We start from the raw sequence: 22,940 nt of genomic DNA, 5'->3' as shown, positions 1-22,940 counted from the left end.
GAGTATGTAGGGGAAAAAGAGGGCTGAGGCACACAACCTCTTTTCCGAAAATTTCAGTTGATCTGACTTCTCAAAAATGAATTACGAAGTGGAGGGACTGAGAGAACTCCAAGCGACAGGAACACGCCACCTGGACGGGTGGTGTTGCGCTCTGACTTTGTGTTTATCCCACTACAAGGTCCTCGGTGGATGGCGTATAATTAGAACACGTTCTTCCTGACATAATCTCACACCAGTGTGGTGAAGCCATGGTTATTTTAGTGGCATTAGCCAAACTTTATATAAACTATATGGTGATACTAAAATGTGAGTATAACATAGACAAGAAGTCCATATTGTGATTTAAAGAAAATTAAATCTATTTCAGTGACTAAACATTTTTTTTTGTTTTTAAAATAACCCTCAAATGAAAAAACCATTGCAAAATGTGCACCGAAAAATAGGTAATATGATTGGGCTCATGGTTTATGCTCATATGCTTGTAAGATGTTTAAATAATATTGTATTTGTGATAAGATGGTAAATTATAAATGAAAAACTTTATTGCTTATATTAAATTTGGGAGAGAATAGAGAAATGATTGTATGAGGCCTTTCACTGGGGACCCAGTGGCAGGATGGGCTGAAATAAAACCTGTGGTTTTGAAAGTTTAGACAAAACTTGTTAATCCTTTATTATTCTTTTCTTGGAAGAGAAAGGATGCATTGGCTTTGGGAAGTAAATGCAGATTACTGAAATGCAAAATTAATTTTAGGTTTTGAATGTTGGTAATAAATGTTAATTTGACATTAAAAGATTTAAGATTTCTTTTTTGGAAAATTTATACTAGCTAAATATTTTTCATGAAGCTTCTTTAGTGATTCAAGATGGAGAAATTCAGGCCACCTGGGTGCCTCCTGTCCTGCCGTATTCATAATTTAAGGGGTTGTGACAGGAACTGTATGGGAGTGATAAACATAACTCTTAAAAAATCCATTAACAACACAGAGATTTGTGACCTGGCCTAATTACATTCAGACCAGTGGCAATTTTGGTTACGACTGTTTTCATATTAAACATGTCAGGATTTTGTGCCAATTTGAAGCCTTCTTTTCCTACAACAACTTGCAAATTCAGAAGAGTATTTGTGTGCTTTTTGGGTATGGATTAGCTTCCTAAAGTACATAATTCCAACAATTATCAGTGACAGAAAGGATGAATAAATTAAGCTTTAAGTGCAAGAAAATTAGCAGTAAAAATGGTTTGCATAAGTTCTTCTTGATGCATGTGCCTATATTAAATTTAATATTCCATACAACTGATATGCTCCTGAAAGACTCTCTGTGAGTTACTAATCCTGGACTACACCACTGCCTGCTTTGGGACAAAGAATAAAATAGAATTTAAATGCTGCAGATGTCACGATGTTTTGAAAAGTGTCTTTAATTTAAGCACAGAGTTGTGATGTGAATTGTAAATTCTAACAGCTGGGATGAGTGAACTATCAACACGATGTTCCTCCTTTAAACCAGAATGCAAAGATTAAGCCTCAGGTCTTGTTTATGAAATTAAAGCCAAAGCCATCATTTTCTCTCCTTGCTGAGAGCTTAGCATTGATGCTGCTAAGTGATGGGAGGCTGGTTTCCATAAACCAGGCTATTACAGAAAGGCTCAGCTAGAAATGCTGACAAAGAGTGGAAATGTCCCCATCCTGTCCTTACATTTGAAGGCTGGAAAGGGCCTGAAGACCACAGCACTTAATTTCAATCCGTGAGCCTGCGCTCTGATTCACCACAGTGTGTGCCATCAAAAGAGAGTTCCATTTATTTACAATATTTGACAGAAGTGAAAACAGTGCTGATTAAAAAAAACTGCTTGGAATATTGCAATGTTTTTGAGGGCAAGTTTATTATGTTTTCACTTTAGTCTGAGTGTAGTACTCATGAAATGCGTACAAAACTTTCAAGGAGATTGAAATGATAGACACAAGCCATGTTCCTGTTCAGTGTTATCCTTTCCACTTTTCAGAGAACTGAGTGAGTTCTGTGCAGTGAGATTCACAGGTGGCAAACAGATGGATTGGGCGGGAGGCATTTTCTATCCCATAAGCTCGTCTGATAAAGACCAAATAAACACTAAGGTGCTAGTTATCTGGACACACACCTGAGCACTTACTAAAAGCTCCCAAGGCACATGTACCCCTGAGCATGACCACCTCTCCCACACACATTTATCCTGAGAGGCAACTATGTACAGAACATGTGGCAAGCTCCCCAGATGCAACAAAGGTTTAGCCCAACAGAGTCCTAGATCTGACTGTTGCGTATTCACACCGAGCATCTCCACAATGGTGCTTGCACACCTGACCGCCAAGGATAAGAATTGCCTAGTGGAAGTGGAAGGGTAACTAGGGGGAAGGTGGAAACAGGGGAGCTGGCTTATAGCTTTTTCCTCACAGTGTCCATTTGTCGTCTTCACCATTTACTCCATTCCCACCTGCCTTGCTTCTCCGTAGTGTGTGTTCGTGACACGTGCCTGTGTTTCTGAACTAGGATTGTGGAATTCTGACAGCTCGAGACTGGTGCCAGTGAAGGATGTTAATGCTGGGACGGCCCCTCTGAGGTGAAGGTCCTTCACCAAAGGTCTGCTGTTGGTTCTGAGGACTTAGCATTGCAGTTTCTCTAAAAAAACTTGTGTTGCCATTAAGAAAGCTTTTTCTATGAACTCCTGAAAAACATGTCTTAGAACCTGCTTTGTGAATCCAAACCATTAAGTCAAAAGGTGGGGGGGTATGTGTTTGTAAAGGCATAACTTGGATACAAAGCCATTTTACGTTTTCCTCTCCTTCTATTTTCTGATGTCCTTTTCTCCAGGGCCCTGCCCTGCCTTCTGAGGCATCTCATGTGGGGGTTTCTGATGCTCAAATGGGGCGGGGGAAATGACCACCTCACTAATAACACAGGAGGGTGATGTTTCGTACACTGCACTTATTTCTGGCAATAAAGAAAAGAAAAACCCTAGTAGGGCCAAGTGATTCCCAATATAAATGAGGTTTACAAATATAAACTTGCCTTGGCAGAGCGGAGAGCCAGTTTCGGCTGGAAGGTGTCCTGCAAACACAGCATTGCCCAGGCAGCCACAGCACCGTGGGAGTCGGGGGGAGGCACAGGACAGCAGCTGGGGCGGTGCTGCTGACGTAGGAGAGCTTGAGAAGCATCCTGGTCGTGGTGGGAAAGAGATCTGTCCTCCCTCACGTTAGAGCCTGTGCTTTTTCTGTTTACAGTGGCCTGCAATGGCGGGATTGCTGCGGCGAGCTAATAAAGCCCTTGGTAGGACTGTGTTTCTTGAATGCATTTGCCTTTTTAAAAAAAAGTGGCATGTATTAAAAAAACAGTTAATAAAAAAATAACCTTATCAGACCATTGCAGGTAACGTGGCATAAACTTATTGTTAACGTGAAGAACATTATTATTCTGCTGGTGGAGCGGGTCCCGAGGCTGCGTGTGGCACCGTCCTGTCACTATGTGATCTTCTTCTTGATGGCAGTGAGCTCTCTCTGAAGGTCACCAAATTTGGGGCGGTTTTCAGGTTTGTAATCCCAACACCTCATCATAATTTTAAAGATATCCTCTGGACAGTGCTGAGGGGCTGACATCCGGTATCCTGAAGGCCCAAGAGAAGAACGACAGAGGATTTAGAACGGAGACAAGACACAAATGCTCAGGCAGGGGTTACGCAGTTTGTAAACTTAGTACCTTATGTTGTAGGTGTAATTGAAACAAAAACCCTTTATATGGCAAACTTTTTTTTTCCTGCAAGTGAGAGAGAATTCAATATTACAAAGCCATAGAATTACCTTCTAGTTTAGAACTCATTGCATTTTCTATTTGCTGTAGGTATTTGCTTTTAGATGGTGTGGGCAGAGTTTAAAAAAAAATCACCTGTACTATTCAGGTTTTTGGAGATGAAGAAAGGATGAAGATTAAATAAATATAGTTCAAAAGTGAATTAAAAATGAATAAGCTATACTCCTTTAAAGTCAGAGAGGAATCTTAATTCCAAGTTGCTGGGTGGGGTCCCCGCAGTGTGCTGGCTGGCGGCCTGTGTGTGTCTGAGGGAGGACTAGGTGGGAAGGAAGCTGGAGTCTTCTTCCTACGCCCAGTTCTACTACCTGCCCCTCCTGAGTGCCCTGAGGCTAAGGCACTGCCATTTCGTCAAAAGCATTCTTTCCATTGAAAGCCGTGGACCCCACAAATGCATGCTCGGTGTCCCCGTCACCTACTCATTCCCGTCTGATCTGAGAACACCCTAGGTTTTTTTCAGAAGTTACACAAAATTCTCAAAAACTTCCTTAAGTCCGACCACATTTCAGTGTGTAGTCATATTAATGGTGTGTGTTTGTCACAGTATAAACAACAGGAGCTTGAGGAACGCTGGCCTGTTGCCCTCAAAGAGAATGGATGGAGCCCCTCACAGGGGTCATGACAGGCGGAGGGGTGAAGAAAAGCCTAGAGATGTCTATTTCTAAAGAGAAAAAGTTTTTTGTTGTATAAGAGCCGCACGGTCCAAGGGGTTTAGAAACAGATTTATACACCTCTGCTCTCTCTCTAAACTAAGTGTGCGCCTTCCTCAGCCTCAGGAAAGCCAGACACCCCACAGCACTGCCTCTGGGGGCTGACGTGGCCATCACCGCCCCCGAGTCTTTGGCTCACCTCTTTCCACCTGCTCGCGTGCTTGCTGATTCGTCATTCCAGGGTACGGGCAGACGCCGAGACTGAAGGTCTCCCAAAGGAGGATGCCAAAGCTCCACACGTCACTCTCCGAACTGTATCTCCCTGGAGGGCACACGTACCACAACCAGGTGAGAGGAGAGGCAGGTGACCATTTTTGGCTACGTATTTCTCTTTCGGTCACACAGTTACACATTAAACTTACTAAGGACATTTAAAACTAGTGATCCTATTCCCTTCACCAGTTTTACTTTCCAGGATTAGCAATATTACTGAATAGGCTGCTAGTTTAACCAAATCACTTTTTTTTATTTTTGCCATCAAGAACAAATACTCAGCTGGCATGTAAGCTTACTGTCCCTGTGGTATCTAAATGAGATGAATGGTTTATATAAAAAAAGACATGAATTTGTACACATCAATGCCTAGGAGAATAAGTTAGATTTCTGCAATTTCGTCTTCTGCCTGCATCATTTTCATTCCACTAAAATTAAAAACAAACTTAAAGCAATAAGGAAAGTTTGGTAAATGTTTAGCACAATAAGGAAAGTTTCTTAAATTTTTCACTAATCATTCTTTACAGATATTCTTATTTGCTCCAAGCTCTCATTTTCTCCACTGATAGTTTAATTTATGAAAATATTTTTGTGTGTTTTGAATAGAGTAGAAATGAATAAAGCTGGCTGATAAAAACAACTTCTTTAAATTACATGGAGCCTTTTTTGTCAAAATATCTTGGTACCCCTGTTTTACTAGACTATATAAGTGAAGCTCTTAGGATATTTTTTTATAACTTCTAGAGAAGCACAAAGATAAAAGCCAACACAAAATACCTTCTGGAGATAGCTGTGAACCTGAGGAGAAGCAGAAAAGTTCGTTCCAAATCCAAGAGTTAGAATTTCCAAGATTTCCCCCCAACATATTTGTATATTTTTACATGTAGGGTATAAAATACCATAACTAAATCCCACTTGCAGGGGAGTCAAAGGATTCTGAACTGATTTCATTTCTACCTCCTCTAGGTCCCTGCCTGAACTCTTCCACTCCAGGATTTATAAATGCCTCTCCTCTAAAATCATCTTGTTACTTTAAGGTAGGATGGACTTTTCACTTTCTTGAGAAAAATACCGTGAACCACAGTATGCCTACACTATGATAACTCTTTGACGCCAGAGTTTGGAGTGTACTTACTAATTATCATCCCAGCTGCATAAACTAGCTTTCTTCTGAGTAGACAGTGATTATGGACATTTGTTATGATAGTAGGAAGGTTAGTTTTCTTGTCTGCATGTCAACTGTTTCATGTTTGGCATCCAATAATTTAATACTTTTCATGAAAGTCATTCAATGGCTACAGTTAAGACTAATTATTCAAGACTGTACAAGGGATACAGAGTCAAATGCCTTCTCTTTGGAAGATAATATCTGGGCAGACATCGACAGAGGCATGTTTTCTATAAACCAACACTCCAGAAGTGAAAGCTTATAATGGAACTCTATGAATCTGACCTTTCAAAAGCTGGGTTTGATGAGTACCTTTAAACATTTATTTTACATATTTGTTATTGAGTGATAATTGATGATACTTGTTTCAGGTATACAACATAATAATTCCATACTTGTATATATTGCAAAATGATCACCACCACATGTAAACATCTGTCACCATGTACACAGTTACACTTTTTCTTTTGATGAGAACTTTGAAGATCTCTCTCAGGACCACTCCGATACCCGATGTGGTATCAACTGTAGCCACCACGCTGTGTATCGCACCCGTGACATTTTATATGTGGAACTGGGGGTCTGTACCCTTGACCCACTTTATCCATTTTGTTCACCCCAAAACCCCACCTGCAGGCACCACCAATCTATTCTCTGTATCCAGGAATTTGGCTTTTTGTATTTGTACTTTTTAAGATTCCACATGTGGTATATGTGGTATTTGTTGTCATCTATCTGATTTAGGCACTCAACTTCCACCCACGTTGTCGCAAATGGCAAGATGCCATTCCTTTTAATGACTAGTATCCAATTGTGTATTTTTTTACATTTTCTTTATCCATTTATGTATTAATGCACACTCAGTTTGTTTCCATGTATTGCCCATTGTAATAACACTATAGTGAATATTGGGGTGATTATAATGTTTTCAAAATAGTAATTTTTATTTCCTTCAGATATATACCCAGCAGTGGAATTGCTGGATTATATGGTAATTCTAGTTTTAATTTTTTTTTTAACAAATTTTACACAGTGGCTGTACCCAATCTACATTTCCACCAAAAGGGCACAAGAGTCCCCTTTTCTTCGCACCCTAACTGAAATCTGCTATGTCTTTTTGATAACATCCATTCTAACAGATGTGAGCTACTATTTAATTGTGGTTTTGATTTCATTTCCCTAATGATTAGTGTGACATTGAGCATCTTTTTATGTACCTGTTGGTTACCTGCGGTCTTCTTTAAAAAATGTCAATTCAGCTATTCTACCCATTTTATTTTTGCTATTGGGTTTTATGAGTTCTTTATATATTAACTCATTATCAAATACGCAATTTGTGAATATTTTCTCCAATTCAGTATGTTACCATACCATTTTGTTGATGGTTTCCTTTGCTGTGCAAAAGCTTTTTAGCTTGAGGTCCTCTTCTTTGTTTACATTTGCTTTTAGCATCAGGTCCAAAAAAAATCATTGCCATGACTTATGTCAAGATTACTGCTTATATTTTCTCCTAGAAGTTTCATGGTTTTCTAACATGCAAGTCTTTAATCTATTTTGAGTTAATTTTTGTGTTTGGTATGAGATAGTTGTCCAGTTTTCCCAACGATATTTGTTGATGAGCCTATTTTCCTATTGTATGTTTCTGGGCTCTTTATTCTGTTCCATTGATCTATGGTCTGTTTTTATGCAACACCATACTGTTTTGATTGCTGTTTTGTTCTTCTTAAGACTGAGTTAGCAGTTTGGGGTCTTTGTGGGGTCCCATACACATGTTAGAATTGTTTTCTCTACTTCTGTGAGATGTGCCACTGGGATTTTGATAGGAATTGCATAGAATCTGTAGATTGCTATGGGTAATATGGTCATTTTAACAATCTATGACCTTTAGTTTCTTTCATCAATGTTGTATAGTTATTTCAACTCCTTGGTTAAATTTATTCCTAGATATTTTATCCTTTAATGCAATTGTAAATGAGATTTTCTTTATTTCTCTTTCTGATAGTTTACTATTTACGTATAGAAATGTAACAGATTTTTCTATGTTGATTTATCTCCTGAAACTTTCCTGAATTCACTGATTAGTTGTAATAGTTTCCAGGTGAAGTCTTCATATGCAAATACTGAAAATGTTCTCTCTGATTTGGTTGCCTAACTTCCATGGCAAAGCTTTCTAGTACTCTGTTAAATAAAACTAGCAAAAGTGGGCATCCATCCCTTGTTCCTGATTTTAGAGAAAAAGCTTTTCATCACTGACTGCGATGGCAGCGGTGGGTCTGTCCAATGTGGCCTTTTTTATGTTCAGGTAAATTCCCTCTATACCATCTTGTGGAGAGGATTTTTTAAAAAATTATATATAAATGTTCAGGTAAATTCCCTCTATACCATCTTGTGGAGAGGATTTTTAAAAAAATTATATATAAATGTTGAATCAAGAGCTTTTTCTGCATCTATTAGATAATCATAAATTTTATTCTTCATGGGGTGAACAACTGCGACTGATCTTGTGGGTACTGTACCATGGTTGCATCCTGTACTGATCTCACTTGATCACTGTGTGTGGTTCTTTTAATGTATTATTCTTATTGAGTTTGGTTTTCTAATATTTTGTTGAGGACTTCTGTATTTAGATTTATCAGTGATATAGGCCTGAATTTTCTTTTCTTGTGGCATCTTGTCAACATTTGGCAAGATGCTGGCCTGGAAAAATGAAATGTGCAAGTGTTCCTCTTCCTTCTATTTTTTTGGAAGAGTTTGAGACAGATTGGTATTCTTCTTTGACTTCACCAGTGAAGCTGTCGGTCCCTGACTTGTTTTTTGGGAGATTTTTTGTTATTTGTAAAATTGAATCAGTAATGGTATGATCAGATTTTCTAGTTCATAATTCAGTCTTAATTTCCAAGAAACAGAGAATCTGCATGTACCGATTATTAGCAATAAAACTAAAGCAGTAAAAACAAGACTGCCAACAAACAAAACCCTACAACCAGATGGCTTCCCAGGTGAATTCTACCAAACATTTAAAGAAGAATCAGTACTTATCTGAATAATTAAACAGGAAAAAATGGTTTCAAACTCATTGTAGGAGACCAGCCAAACCCTGATACCAAAACCAGAAAAGTAAAAGAAGTATAGGCCCAAATCCTGAACATGGATGCAAACACTGTCAACAAAATACTAGCTAACTGAATTTAACAGTGCACTGAAAGGATTATATACCATGATCAAGTGGGATTTATACCAGGATGCAAGAAGGATTCAACATCCACAGAATAATTAATGTGATTCATTGCATTAACCAAACCAAGGATAAAAATCATGTGATTACCTCAACAGATGCAGAAAAAAATGAATAAGGTATAAGGGATACATACTTACCTCAACTTAATAAGGACTACATATGATAAGCTAACAACATACTCAATGGTGAGAGGCTGAAAGCTTTTCTTCTAAGATCAGGAACAAGACAAGAATACCTGCCTTACCACTGTTATTCAGTATAGTACTGGAAGCATCAGACAAGAAAGAGAAATAAAGAGCATTCCAACGGGAAAGAAGAAGTAAAACTGTCACTGTTTGTAGGTGATATAATTATACTTACAAAACACCTGAAAGAACTGACCAAAAATTAATAAAGAAAAGGATTCAAAATTAATATATAGAAGTCTGTTATCTTCCTATATATAAACTGTGAGAGTTTATTAGTGTAAAGGAAATTTAAAATATCATAAATCTTTTTATATTTTAATTCAAAACATACTATACCCAATTCACCAACCCATGGTTCATTTGCTGCTTCCCTTAATGAAAATGTAGTTTCTAATTTCACTTAAAGAACACTTCAAACAAATTCTTGGGTTGTTACCTATCTTGTTAAGGCCTATTTCATTCCAATCACAGATAATGCAAGCTATATTAATTTCCAATTAGAAGGACACAAAAAAATTCCTTGCCATTTTAAAATGTAACTCCCATCTCTCTCTTCCCACAAGTTCCAGAGGCTGAGATGATAAGAAACCATGTCAATTTTCAGAGTGAGAAACTATAGAATTGATTTGCTTAATATTTTAGGAAACTTATTAGATGTGGTTACTGGACCAATTATAAGAAATTTAAAAAAATAGTTCACAGCAACACTTTTACTCTGTTTATGATTTTTTTTCTAGATTTTATTTACTTATCTTTTAGAGGGGAAAGGAAGGAGAGAGAGAGAGAAATATCAATGTATGGTTGCCTCTGGTGTGTCCCCTGCCGGGAACTAGCCTGCAACCCAGGCATGTGCCCTGACTGGGAATCGAACCACAATCGTGTGGTTCGCAGGCCCACGCTCAATCCACTGAGCTACGCCAGCCAGGGCACTCTGTTTATGATTTAACGCTTATAATAAACTTAGGTAATGGCATCAGCATCACGTCCAAGTGAGAAGGCCTCTCCCCTTGCAAGTGGGACAACTATAATGCAGTCGAGGATTCCCTGCTCAACATAACAAACACGTCTGAGAGAGCTGTGCACTCAGATATCAGAAGGTGCTGTATTGAAGCAAGCAGGGGAGTCAGGAAGGAGAGAGCTGTGGAAGCAGTCTGAAGCTCTCTGCACCTCAGAGAATTCAGTAGTAGTGGAGGTCTGCGTTGCAAGCTCTAGTCAGCAGACCAGAGGGCCAGAGTAGACGGTGCACGCTGCGGCTGAGCCCAGGGACAGAAGTGGAGAAGCAGCGTAAAGGGCGGTGGCTGCAGCCACAGTCACCAGAGAAAAATACAAAGCCACATGTGACTCTGCCCCATATCATCTATCATATCAATAGATGCCAAAATATTTGATAAGACACAACATCAATTTATGAATAAAACACACAAAGTGGGTATAGAAGGGAAGTACCTCAACATAGTACAGGCCACATATGACAAACCCTCAGCTAATATACTCAATGATGAAAAACTAACAGCTCTTAAGCTAGGATCAGGAATAAGACAAGGCTTGCCAATCTCACCATTGTTATTCAACATAGTACTGGAGGGCTGAGCAAGCACAATCAGGCAAGAGAAAAAAATAACAGCATCCAAACTGGGAAGAAGTAACACTCACATTTTTCAGATGACATGATTCTATACATAGAAAACCTTAACAATTTCACCACAAGATCATTAGAAACAATAAACATGACTTCCGGTCAAGATGACAGCATAGGCAGACCTGGCTGCCCTCTTTGCACAATCACATCAAAATCGCAACTGAAATTAACATCACTCAGAACTGACAGAAATCAAGTTGAATGCAAGTCTGACAACTACAGAATTAAAGAAACTACATCCATCCAGACATGCAGGAGAGGTGCAGACCTGGAAGGGGCTGGTCCCACAGTGATGTATGGTGGATAAAAATTTGGGAAGGGTATCTTGGGGGCAAGGAGTCCCAGACCCATACCAGGCACTCCCCCAACCCAGGGTTCCAGTGTTAGGAAGAAGTCCCCACAACTTCTGGTTGCAAAAACCAGCAGGGAATGAGTCAGTAGAAGAAACTTCTGGAGTCCTAAGAAGTTGTTCTTATAGAACTCACACAAGGTTAACCTTTTTAGACTCACTGCCTCTGAGTTCCTCTGGGTTCCAGCACTGGGGTAGCAGCTTGAAAGGCACCAGCAGCGTACAGGGAGGACCTGAAGTGTCTGACGTGTCTGATTTCTTGCCTGAAATCTCAAGGCAAGCAGAGGCCTGTTGTCCCTGTTCTAAACACTGCCCCCACAGAGCTGGTAAACTGGTGCCATATCTGAGACTCCATCAACCTGGCTAACACTGTTTGACCCACCTAGGAGATTCCCAGAGACTCTGCCCCACCCAAATTGCTTTTCCATATGAATGGCTGGTCTTGGCTCATACTGCACTTCCTAAATCCTCTCAAACAAACAACAGCTGGCCTCAGGAAGCAAACCCCTCCACATCCCCCCACACCCCGCCCCTGCATTTCACTAGCAGAAGCCAGCTCAGATTCACAGCTTGGCTTCACCTGGGAATCTCCAAGTCCAGCACAAGTAGCGGCCATCTCAGATTGCTTTATAGCTCAGGCAGGGTGGCCCCAGGCAAAACATAGGTGGGGGTTGACCTTGGCCTGTACCACCCAAGAAACCCAGGGCCACTGCACCCAGTGGATAGTTACAGACCACATCAGAGCACAACTGCTCTGACCCTGCACAGCTGATTCTCTACAGAGGGTGGAGGTTGGTGGTAAGCATTCACAGCCAATCTTTTCAGCTGACTGGTCTCAGAAGATCCCTCCCACTGATGCGCCAACAGCAATAAAGGCTCAACTACAAGAAGAGGGTGTGCTCAGCCTACACAAAGGGCACAGGGGGAGGCTGTGCCACCGGACTGTACAGGACGCCTGGTACATTAGGCCATAGTACCAAGACATGGTACTACCTAAGCAGCTCTACCTAATACATTAGAAACAAACACAGGTAGGCTGCCAAAAAGAGGAGACAAAGAAACACGACCCAAATAAAAGAACAGATCAAAACTCCAGAAAGAGCTAAATGAAATGCAGATAAGCAATCCATTCATTGCAGAGCTCAAAATATTGGTTACAAGGATGCCGAAGGAACTCAGTGGAGACCTCAACAGCATAAAAAACGATCCAGTCAGAAGAGAAGGATACACTAATGGAAATAAAAAACAATTTATAGAGAGAGAACAGTAAATGAAACCGAGAATGAAATCAATGATTTGGAACATAAGGAAGCAAAAAACAACCAATCACAACAAGAAGAAGACACAAGAATCCCAAAATTCGAGGATAATGTAAGCAGCTTCTGGGACAACTTCAAGCAATCCAACATTTGCATCATAGGGGTGCCAGATGGAGAAGAGAAAGAGGAAGAAATTGAAAAGCTATTTGAAAAAATAATGAAAGAAAAATTTCCCTAATTTGGTGAATAGACATATATGTCTAAGAACCACAGAGTCCCAAACAAGATGAATGCAAAGAGGCCCACTCCAAGACACATTATAATTAAAATGCCACAGGTTAAAGATAAAGAGAGAATCTTAAAAGCAGCAAGAAAAAAAAGTTAATTACTTACAGGGGAGTTCCAATAAGACCATCAGTGGATTTCTCAAAAGAAACTTTGCAGGCTAGAAGGGATTGGCAAGAAATATTCAAAGTCATGAAAAGCAAGGACCTACAGCCAGGATTGCTCTACCCAGTAAAAATATCATTTAGAATTAAAGAGCAGATAAAGAATTTCTCAACAAGAAAAAAATAAAGGAATTTATCATCCCCAAGCTATTATTATATGAAATGTTAAAGGGATTTACTTAGGAAAAAGCACAAACTATAAATAATAAAATGGTGATAAATACATATCTGTCAACAACTGACTCTAAAAAGCTAAGCAAACAAGCACAGACAGAATCAAGGACACAGAAGGTGTTTTGAGATGGTTGTCAGATGGGAAAGGGGTGTAAGGAAATGGGTGAAGAGGTGAAGGGATTAAGAATTACTAATAGGTATTCCATAAAATAGCCATGGGGGTGTAAAGTACAGTATACGAAATGGAGTAGCCAAAGAACTTATGTGCATGACCCATGGACATAAACAATGGTGGGGAGGATTGCCTGAGGGAGTGAGGTTGCTGGGTGGAGGGGTGCAGAGGGGGAAAATTAGGATAAACATCTGTAATAGCATCAGTAAAATATAATTTAAAAAAACAAATGAGTAAGGAATACAAAATCAATGTACAAAAATTCACTGTGTTCCTATATACTAACAATGAAACATTAGAAAAAGAAATGAAGAAAACAATCCCAATTGCAATGAAAAGGATAAAATACAAAGAAATAAACTTAATAAAGGAAGTGAAGGACTTATACATTGAACACTATATGACTGTTAATAGAAATTGAAGAAAATATACAAAAATGGAAAGATATACTGTGTTCATAAATTGGAAGACTCAACATAGTTAAAATGGCCATATTATCTACAGTTATATACAGATTCAATGTGATTCCCATCAAAATCCCAATGGCATGTTTTAAAGAAATAGAACAAAAAAAATCATCAAAGTTGGATGGAACCACAGAAGACCCAGAATAGCTAAAGTAATCCCAAGAAAAAACAATGCCAAAGGTATCTCACTCCCTGACTTACAAGCTACACTACAAGGCTCCAATAATCAAAACAGTATGGTATTGGCAGAAAAATAGACACAGCCATCAATGGAACAGAATTGAAAGCCAAGAAAAAAACCCCACATATAAATGGGGAACTAATTTACAACAAAGGAGCTAAAAACATACAATACAGAAAGAAAAGTCTCTTCAATAAATATATTGGGAAAATTGGAAAGCCACGTGCAAAAGAATGAAACCAGACTGCTATCTGATGCCATGCATGAAAAAATGACTCAAAATGGATGAAAAACATATACACAGACCTAAAAATATAAAATACATAGAAGAAAACATATGCACTAAACTTATGGACCTTGGTCTCAGAGTGATTTTTGTAAACTTGACCCCAAAGTTAAGGAAAATAAAAACAAAAATAAATGAATGTGACTACATCAAACTAAAAATTGTCTGCCCAGCTAAAGAAACAATTAACAAAATAAAAAGGCAACTAACTAAACAGGAGTAGATATTTGCAAATGATACCTCTAATAAGGGGCTAATATCCAAAATATATAAAGTACTCATAACACTCAAGAACAAAACCCCAAATAATTCAATTAATTAAATGGGCAGAGGACCTAAAGACACTTTTCCCAAGAAGATATACAAATAGCCTACAGATATATAAAAAGATGCTTGAATTCACTAGCTATAGGGAAATGTAAATCAAACCCACCATGAAATACCACCGCACACTTGTTAGAATGGATATTATCTGTAAGACAAGAAATAAGTTTTGCAAGGATGTAGGAAAGAAGGAACCCTTGTACCCTGCTGGTGGGAATGTAAACTGGTACAGTCTCCGTGGAAATAGTATAAAGTTTCCTCAAAAATTAATAGAGCTACCCTATGACCCAGCAATCCCTCCTACAGGTTGCACCTCCGAAATTTAAAAACATTCATTCAGAAAGACATTTGTACCCCTGTGTTCACTGTAGCATTATTCAGAGCAACCCAGACATGTAAACAGCCTAAGTGTCCCTTGATGTATGATTAAGAAGATGTTTACACATATACAAAATGGAATACTACTCAGCCATAAAAGTCTTTGTGACAATATGGATGGATCTTGAGAGAATCATGCTAAGAGAAGTAAGTCAGATGGAAAAAGACAAGAACCACATGAACTGTTTTATTCACTCATATGTGATATAAAACAAAGTAACAAGTGAACAAATAAAATGAACAAACTCATAGACACAGACTACAGTGTGGTGATTATCAGAGCAGCAACAGGATGGAGGAAGGATGCAGAGGGTTGTATGATACTGAAAGGAGACTTGGGATGGTAAGCACACAACGCAATATACAGATGATGGCTGATAGAACTGTACAGGTGAAACATACAATCTTATTAACCAGTGTCACCCTAATAAATACGATTTTTAAAAAATGTGAAAGAGATCATTTTTCAGATAAAAAGGAACTCCTAGATTTAAAAATCCTTGTGAGTGTATCCATTTTTGAAATCTAGCAATCTTGTATATAGAAATGTGGTCAATAAAGTCAAGGAGTTAAGTTGGTGCTCATGTTTAAGTGTAAAGTACGAACATTTATGTATCATTGTAACTTGGACTCTGTTGTACCCCTTAATTTTGCTCACAAATATTTTTTTCTGATGGAGTTTTTTACCACCAAAAAGAGAGTGTCCAATCTTACCATAGTTAAGAGCTTCTGGTGCTGTCCATTTAATGGGAATCTGCTTTAAGCCAGAAGATGAATACACTCCACCGTCCTCTTGTCGAGACATTCCGAAGTCACTGATTTTCAGAACATTATTTTCACCTACCAGGCAGTTTCTTGCAGCGAGATCCCTAGGTTACAAGACACAGAAAACGCCTATTAAAACACCTATAAAACTGAAAGCCACTCTCACATTTATGACTTCTCCACTTCTCATTTTTACATTTGCAACATATATATAATGAGGTTAAGAATGCTTGTGATTTACCTAAGTTTTTCCTGTCACAGGTAAAAACCATCCATGTGAATATTTGTATATGCACCAGAACACATGCTAACTTTCTAGGCACCACATATATTTCCACTTAAAAACACTGATTCTAAGGTTAAGAAAAAAAAATCACAGAGAAGCTAAGCAAACATGGCATTGCTTTCCCTTTGACTGACTCACTATTGAAGAACTTTCTGTGATGATGGAAAGTTCTCTATCCATGCTGTGCTGTTCAGTAGGTAGCCACTATCCACATGTGGCTACTGAACACTTGCAATGACAGAGAAACTGAATGTTTTATTTACTTTAAGTTAATTAAAGTTAAATAGCTGAATGCCACTAGTAGTTAGTAAGTAGTAGCCTGCAGTGTAATGTAAACCTTCCCAACACACTTTCTTTTTTAAAATATATTTTATTGATTATGCTATTACAGTTGTCTCATTTTTCCCCTCTCTTTATCCCCCTTCACCCTGCATGCCCCCTTCTACTCGCATTGCCTCCTCCTTAGTTCACATCCATGGGTCATACATATACGTTCTTTGGCTTCTCTATTTCCGATACTGTTCTTAACCTCTCCCTGTCTATTTTGTACCTACCAGTTATGCTTCTTATTCCCTGTACCCATTCCTCCATTTCCCCCTCCCCTCCAATAACCCTCCAGGTGATCGCCATTTCTGTGATGCCGTTCCTATTCTTGTTAGCTTCGTTTGTTTTTAATTTTGTTTCTGGGTTGAGTTGTTGATAGTTGTGAGTTTTTTGTCATTTTACTATTCATATTTTTGAACATCTTATTTTTCTTAGATAAATACCTTTAACATTTCATATAATAAGGGCTTGGTGATGATGAACTCCTTTAACTTGACCTTATCTGAGAAGCACTTTATCTGCCCTTCCCTTCTAAATGATAGCTTTGCTGGATAGAGTAATCTTGGACATAGGTCCTTGCCTTTTATGACTTTGAATACTTCTTTCCAGCCCCTTTTTATCTGCAAGGTTCTTTTTGAGAAATCAGCTGATACTCTTATGGGGCCTTCTTTGTAGGTAGCTCTCTTTTTTTCTTGCTGCTTTTAAGATTCTCTCCTTATCATTCATCTTGGGTAATGTAATTATGATGTGCCTTGGTGTGTGCTCCCTTGGGTCCAACTTCTTTGGGACTCTCTGAGCTTCCTGGACTTCTGGAAGTCTATTTCCTTTGCCAGACTGGGGAAGTTCTCCATTATTTTTTCAAATACATTTTCAATTTCTTACTCTTCCTCTTTTCCTTCTGGAACCCATATAATTCAAATATTGGAATGTTTCAAGTTGTCCCAGAGGTTCCTAAGCCTCTCCACATTTTTCTGAATTCTTAATTTTTTCACTCTGTCCTGGTTGAATGTTTATTTCCTCATTCTGCTCCAGATCATTGGTTTGAGTCCTGGTTTTCTTCCCTTCAATGTTGGTTCCATGTAAATTTCTCTTCATTTCACTTTGCATTTTCTTCACTTTTTCCTCTGTTTTGCAACCAACCATTTCTGTGAGCATCCTGATTACCAGTTTTGGAACTCTGCATCTGATAGGTTGGCTATCTCTTCATTGCTTCATTCTACTTTTGGAGCTTTGATCTGTTCTTTCATTTGGGCCATATTTTTTGTCTCAGCATAGCTATTACATCATAATGGGCGGAGCTTTAGGTATTCTCCAGGGTAGGGTAATCCACGTCACTGCACTGTGGCCCTGTCTGTGGGGGAGGGGTGCGAGAGGGAACACTGCCACTTGTCAGCTCTTCCCACAATGTCAGCTCTTTACCAGCTTTCAATCACTTCCCTCACTACCCACAAGCCAATTGGGTCCTTCCAGTGCTGATTCCAGGGTACATGGGTTTGTATACATTGTAGGACCTGTGGGTTTCTCCAGTGAAATCTTTTGTGAGTTTCTCTTGCTGCCTTAACCCCCACAGGTGTTTCAAGTCAGAGGTTTTGAGGCTTTATTTCCCCATGATGGATAAATTGGGAGGGGCAAGGAGGGAGCAAGACAGACCACAAAACCCAGGTCTCTGAAATCTTAAAGTGATTATCAGTGCCTGCTCTCACCAGGGTACAACCATGAAAACACAATTCAGCTAAAGCATTTACAAAGCCACAACCCTGAGTTCTGACTGAGGTACAATGTGCTGCAGCGTGTACCTCCCAGTCCCTGTCACTGGGCCACTGACTCCTTCTTGGGGCCAAATGGTATTAATCTTTTTCAGGATGAGCTTTTTACTCATTTTATGCAGCATTTTCATCATTTACAGATTTCAGTTTTAGTACTTTCCTCAGAATAACATCTGTGCTTTACAAATGCTTTCACTTCTGCTGTTATAACTACCTTCACTCTACCAGCAGAGTACAGGTTTGTCTTCTATAATGAGGACTACAGTTCCACAAGTGACCAATCTAAAACCGATTTAGAGATACCTTCCATCAGTGTAAATAACATTTCAATAACATTTACAGAAAACTTCCTTCTGGTTGCATTATGCTCAAGCGAATGGAAATAGCATTTTTGGGGGGCGTAACCTATTAATTCAAATAAAACCCAGGCCTTCAGGCAATAAGTATACACTGCATAGTCACTGCTTGCCTAATGTTCTGACAAGCATTAGAGGAGAAGGGAAAACAGATTCCATCTCTAGGCTGAGAAGCCAACACTCTGATTTTGGAAGTAAGCAGACACAACACCTTTCCTTCTTTTTTCCTCTCTACTCCATTCTTTAGTGAGCTCACTATTGCCCAACCCTCAGGCAGATTCTCTAGGATTCGCACTGGTGCTCCCTGCCTCTTCACACATGAAATGGCTGGAAAACAAGCCACTGAAGCCACTGCATCCCAGACTGTGAATCCTCCAGGAGTTCGGAGATGAGAAGGCTCAGAACAGGCTGGCACTGTCACTCACAGGAGGTATCACACATAGCTGTATCTTACCACACACTGAGGACAGAACAACAAATGCCGCTGACTGCCAAACAGATATGGAAATGTCCTGCTTCCGTCTGCTGTATCATCTAATTTGAAGTTTCAAAGTCAGACTCCTGAGTGCGAGTGTGTACCAGAAGTTTCTTGCAAGTCATATACAATAAGAGGCAAGCTAACTGAGGATCAAAAGAGAACAGAGAGCAGTTACGGAAATCCAATGCCAGCAGGCAGTGGAGATGAGCCGTTTTCTTTGCTCACTGGAAAGCACCACAGTGGGCATTTTGCTTGGTGGCGATGCTGCCTCTCAGAGCAAACATGATTATAAACCAGGAACAACCAGGAATGACCAGGAGGCCAACCCAGTGCTCCTCTCTGCCAGGCTGCTCTACCCCAAACATCACTGACTACTTGCAGCTATGATTCCACAAAGTCAGGGTCTCATACAGGAAACAGAGATACCGGTATTTGCTTTTTTTTTTCAGGGGAGGGGGGAGGTACTAAAACTCTTCCTACTAGGTCTGGATAATACTGAGCCATTTAGGAGGAGAAAACCTCCTTAAGGCCCTGAGGTTTCCTCATTCTGATGAAAACACAGCCTGCTGCCAGCAACCCAGTGGGTGGGGAATAAATGAAGCCTGCTCCATTTACCTTAGTAAGTTCTGGTGAAGAGAGCAGAATTATCATCTTATTAGTATACAACAAATCTATATTATGAGAGTTGCAGGCATGTTTGGGGGGCATTATAGAATAGTGGTTAAAGGCAAAAACTTTGAAGCATTATATCATATACTAACTCTTGGACCTTTCAAAGTTTACTTACTCTTACTTAATCTTAGTTTTCTCATCTGTAAAATGAGGATAATAGTATCTACTTCATAAAGCTTTTGTGAAGATTATATAAAATGTGTAAACTGCTTAGCACAGTTTACATAGTGGGTGCTCAATAACGGTTAGCCATACACCAATATGAAACTACACATTTATCACAGTAAAACTTGAGTTTTAGCCACAGAAACCACGTGTTGGAGAATCACTCACTTCCCCCTCCTAATTAGAATGAAGCATTTCACAGTTTTTTCTTTACTTGAATAGAAAAGCTATTGAATTTAGTTCTAATAGCAACAATTTGTGTAGCATTTACTACTCGTCAGGCACTTCTCTGAGCGCTTTTTGTATATTAAGTCACTTAATTCTCCTAATTATCATATTTAAGATTTTCATTTCTCGGTGATGAAACAAAGTTCAGAGTTAGGTGACTTACCCATAGTGGCGCGGCCAATAAGTGGAGAAAAGCAAGAACCGAGCCCTGTCAGCCCAGCCCCATGGCCTGCACTCTTAGCCATCTGCTACATGCCTCTCAATATGCCTAGCAATTCTTTCAGAATGGAACTAAACCACACATCCCTTAATCCATGGCCAATGACTACACCTTCTCAATTTTAAACAATAGAAGAGCTGAAATTGGTTACCTTTAAGAAAGAAAGTGACATCTCAAACTCCCACCCCTTCAAAAGAGAAAAATAACTCAGAAACAGTCTACACAATGGACATAGAAAAATATTTTCAACCAAGTGTCACGGACTGCCTTAAAACAATATACATGAGTGCTGTGATGGCGGAAGAGTAGGGCTGCCTGTTTACTTCTACAAAACTGTGTACCCACTAATAGAAACAGAATCACGAAGTATCTCACAGCACACCAGGAAACTGAGGTTGGGCAAAGACGGGTGTCTTTAGTAACAGAGCCAATGCCTTGGGTGGTTTTATACCAGCCAGTACCTCAGCTAAAGACCCTCTTTAGCTGACAGTGCTGTGATCAGAGTTTAGCCAAAGGAGATGATCAGCTAGATTTTTCTGCAAATTATATGTTGCTTATTTCCACTCCAGAATCTACCTGATCTTTTTATTTAATTATTTTTCAAGTAAAGTTTTCTGTCTATTACTCCCATCCCAACATCCACCCCCGCCCCCACCATTTCCACCCTTATTAGTTGCTGTCCATATATCCTTTATATTTGTTCCTCTAAATCCCTCCTCTATTTCCCCTGAAATTCCCTCCCCTCTTCCCTCTGGTCACTGTCAGCCTGTTCTCTATTTCAGTGTCTTTGGTTATATTTTGCTTGCTTGTTTGTTTTTTTGTTTAGCTTCCTGTTAAAGGTGAGATCATATGGTATTTATCCTTCAACACCTGGCTTATTTCACCCAGCATAATGCTTTCCAGTTCCATCCATGCTGTTGCAAAAGGTAGGAGCTCCTTTCTTTCTGCTGTACAGAATTCCATTGTGTGTATGTACCATAGTTTTTTGATCCATTCATTTACTGATGGGCACCTAGGTTGCTTCCAACTCTTGGCTATTGTAAATTGTGCTGCTATGAACATTGGGGTGCATAGGTTCTTTGGATTGTTTTAGGGTTCTTAGGATATAATCCCAGCAGTGTAATTGCTGGGTCAAAAGGCATCCCTTTAAATAAAATATATGTAAATATGAAAATCTCCCTACATTCCTCATTTTCAAGTATACCCCTGATCTTGTGCAAAACTTCCCATTCTCCAGAGCATCCTCATTGTCTCTCCTCCCTTGTAACCTGCTTGATCACATTTCAAACCTTTCCCTTGCTAAAATCTGTGCTCATTACTCATGGGGCACTTATTTGTAAAAGAATGGGTCCCAAAGGGAGCCTCAGCTGCAAAACTAAAAGTATGTCCCATTATTAAATTCAGTTTTTTCTCTTCCTTTGGAAAATTGTTTGGTGTTCCAGACTTTTGGGAGCTTGGAAACAAAAGTACCGCTTCTATCAATGCAGTGGTAGGCCAGGTGTGAAGTGAGGATGAGGAATACTTTGTGCTTTCGTCTCGGGGCTGGTCTAATGCCCTGTGCTGTACATGGTGAGGACCGAAGGGCTCACTGCCCCTGCAGTGTCTCTCCTGCTGCCTGCCAGGACACTTGGACTACTCAGTGTGTGAGTCTATTTACTGAAAGCCACTGCCGAAATGCAAACAAGCTAACTGTGGAGAAGGGTGACACATACTGCTTATTCACATTTTGGCATGAATTATTTGAACAGATAATTGAGAAGGCATCACAGAGAGTCTTAAGGGAATGGAGTGACAGAGTAGATATGTTCTTACAGTGAGAAAGAGAGAACTGAATAGCACAGGGCACTGGTTGAGGAGAGCAGGCCTAGGGAGGGCACACAGTGGACTCTCATGGGGAAAGCCAGTTTGGGGCCTGAGTGAATGTGTCAGGGGATGACAGAGCACTGGGTGGGGGCGACAATGCAGACAAAACTTCTAAAATAACTGTCTAGGGCTTGCTCTACTGTATTTAGTCCAAACCAGGTTACCTTCATCTGGTAGGTAACAGGGGAAGATAAGCATACGAAGCTCGGATGCCTCAGCCCCTGAAACACTGATGCTGGAGACTGCTCCACTGGGCTGTCTTCTGTGGGGAAGCAGGCCTCTTCTGGAGAGGCTGCTGCCTGTGAGCTGGGACACGGAACAAACAAGCCCCTGCCCGATGCAGCTCACTGAATGGGAACACCGATGGGGCACTGCAGTCCCCTTTACCGTGCACATGTGCAGCACATACAGGGGCACCTCTTCTGGCTCTTTCATGTCCTTTCTTAGGTGACTTCCCTGTTAGAGAAGTCTAGTTGGACATGCACAGGTACAAACTCCACAGAGCCTTTTATTTAGCTTAGACATCAAATTCCTAGATTGTTAGCTAACAGAAGGGAACTCATACAGATACTGAAAAAATTCAGAACCAAAGGCTTTGTGACAATACTTGCTTCCATTCTAAATTTTCCTGAAAAAACCCAAGGGGAGTGTTCTTTGTATTTAACTACTGTGGTTAATCCAGATGCTTTACAGTTTTACGGAGTGGGTGCTCTATGTGTATAGTCAGACATAAATCTCTCAGCCACCGTTTTCTGCTACCACCTGTGGGCCGTACTCTAA

At 39.8% G+C, this 22,940-nt stretch overlaps 1 protein-coding gene across 3 annotated transcripts in view; it reads right to left on the bottom strand.

Annotated features, from left to right (window-relative positions):
- Positions 1-807: 807 nt before the first annotated feature.
- FER (FER tyrosine kinase) overlaps positions 808-22,940 on the bottom strand; it is a 397,214-nt gene continuing 375,081 nt past the window's right edge. For all 3 annotated transcript variants that reach the window (XM_037032384.1, XM_037032383.1, XM_037032385.1), the window contains 3 exons: positions 15,752-15,906; positions 4,692-4,814; positions 808-3,642 (listed from right to left, as the gene is read on the bottom strand). In XM_037032384.1, the coding sequence (XP_036888279.1) occupies positions 3,500-3,642; positions 4,692-4,814; positions 15,752-15,906 (421 nt within the window). In that variant the 3' untranslated portion in view covers positions 808-3,499. The remainder of the gene's footprint in view (positions 3,643-4,691; positions 4,815-15,751; positions 15,907-22,940) is intronic.

This window comes from Sturnira hondurensis, unplaced genomic scaffold, assembly GCF_014824575.4.
Source record: "Sturnira hondurensis isolate 20B ecotype Veracruz unplaced genomic scaffold, ASM1482457v3 Scaffold0021354, whole genome shotgun sequence".
Classification (NCBI taxonomy): domain Eukaryota; kingdom Metazoa; phylum Chordata; class Mammalia; order Chiroptera; family Phyllostomidae; genus Sturnira; species Sturnira hondurensis.
This window is presented reverse-complemented; position numbering and strand designations above follow the sequence as displayed.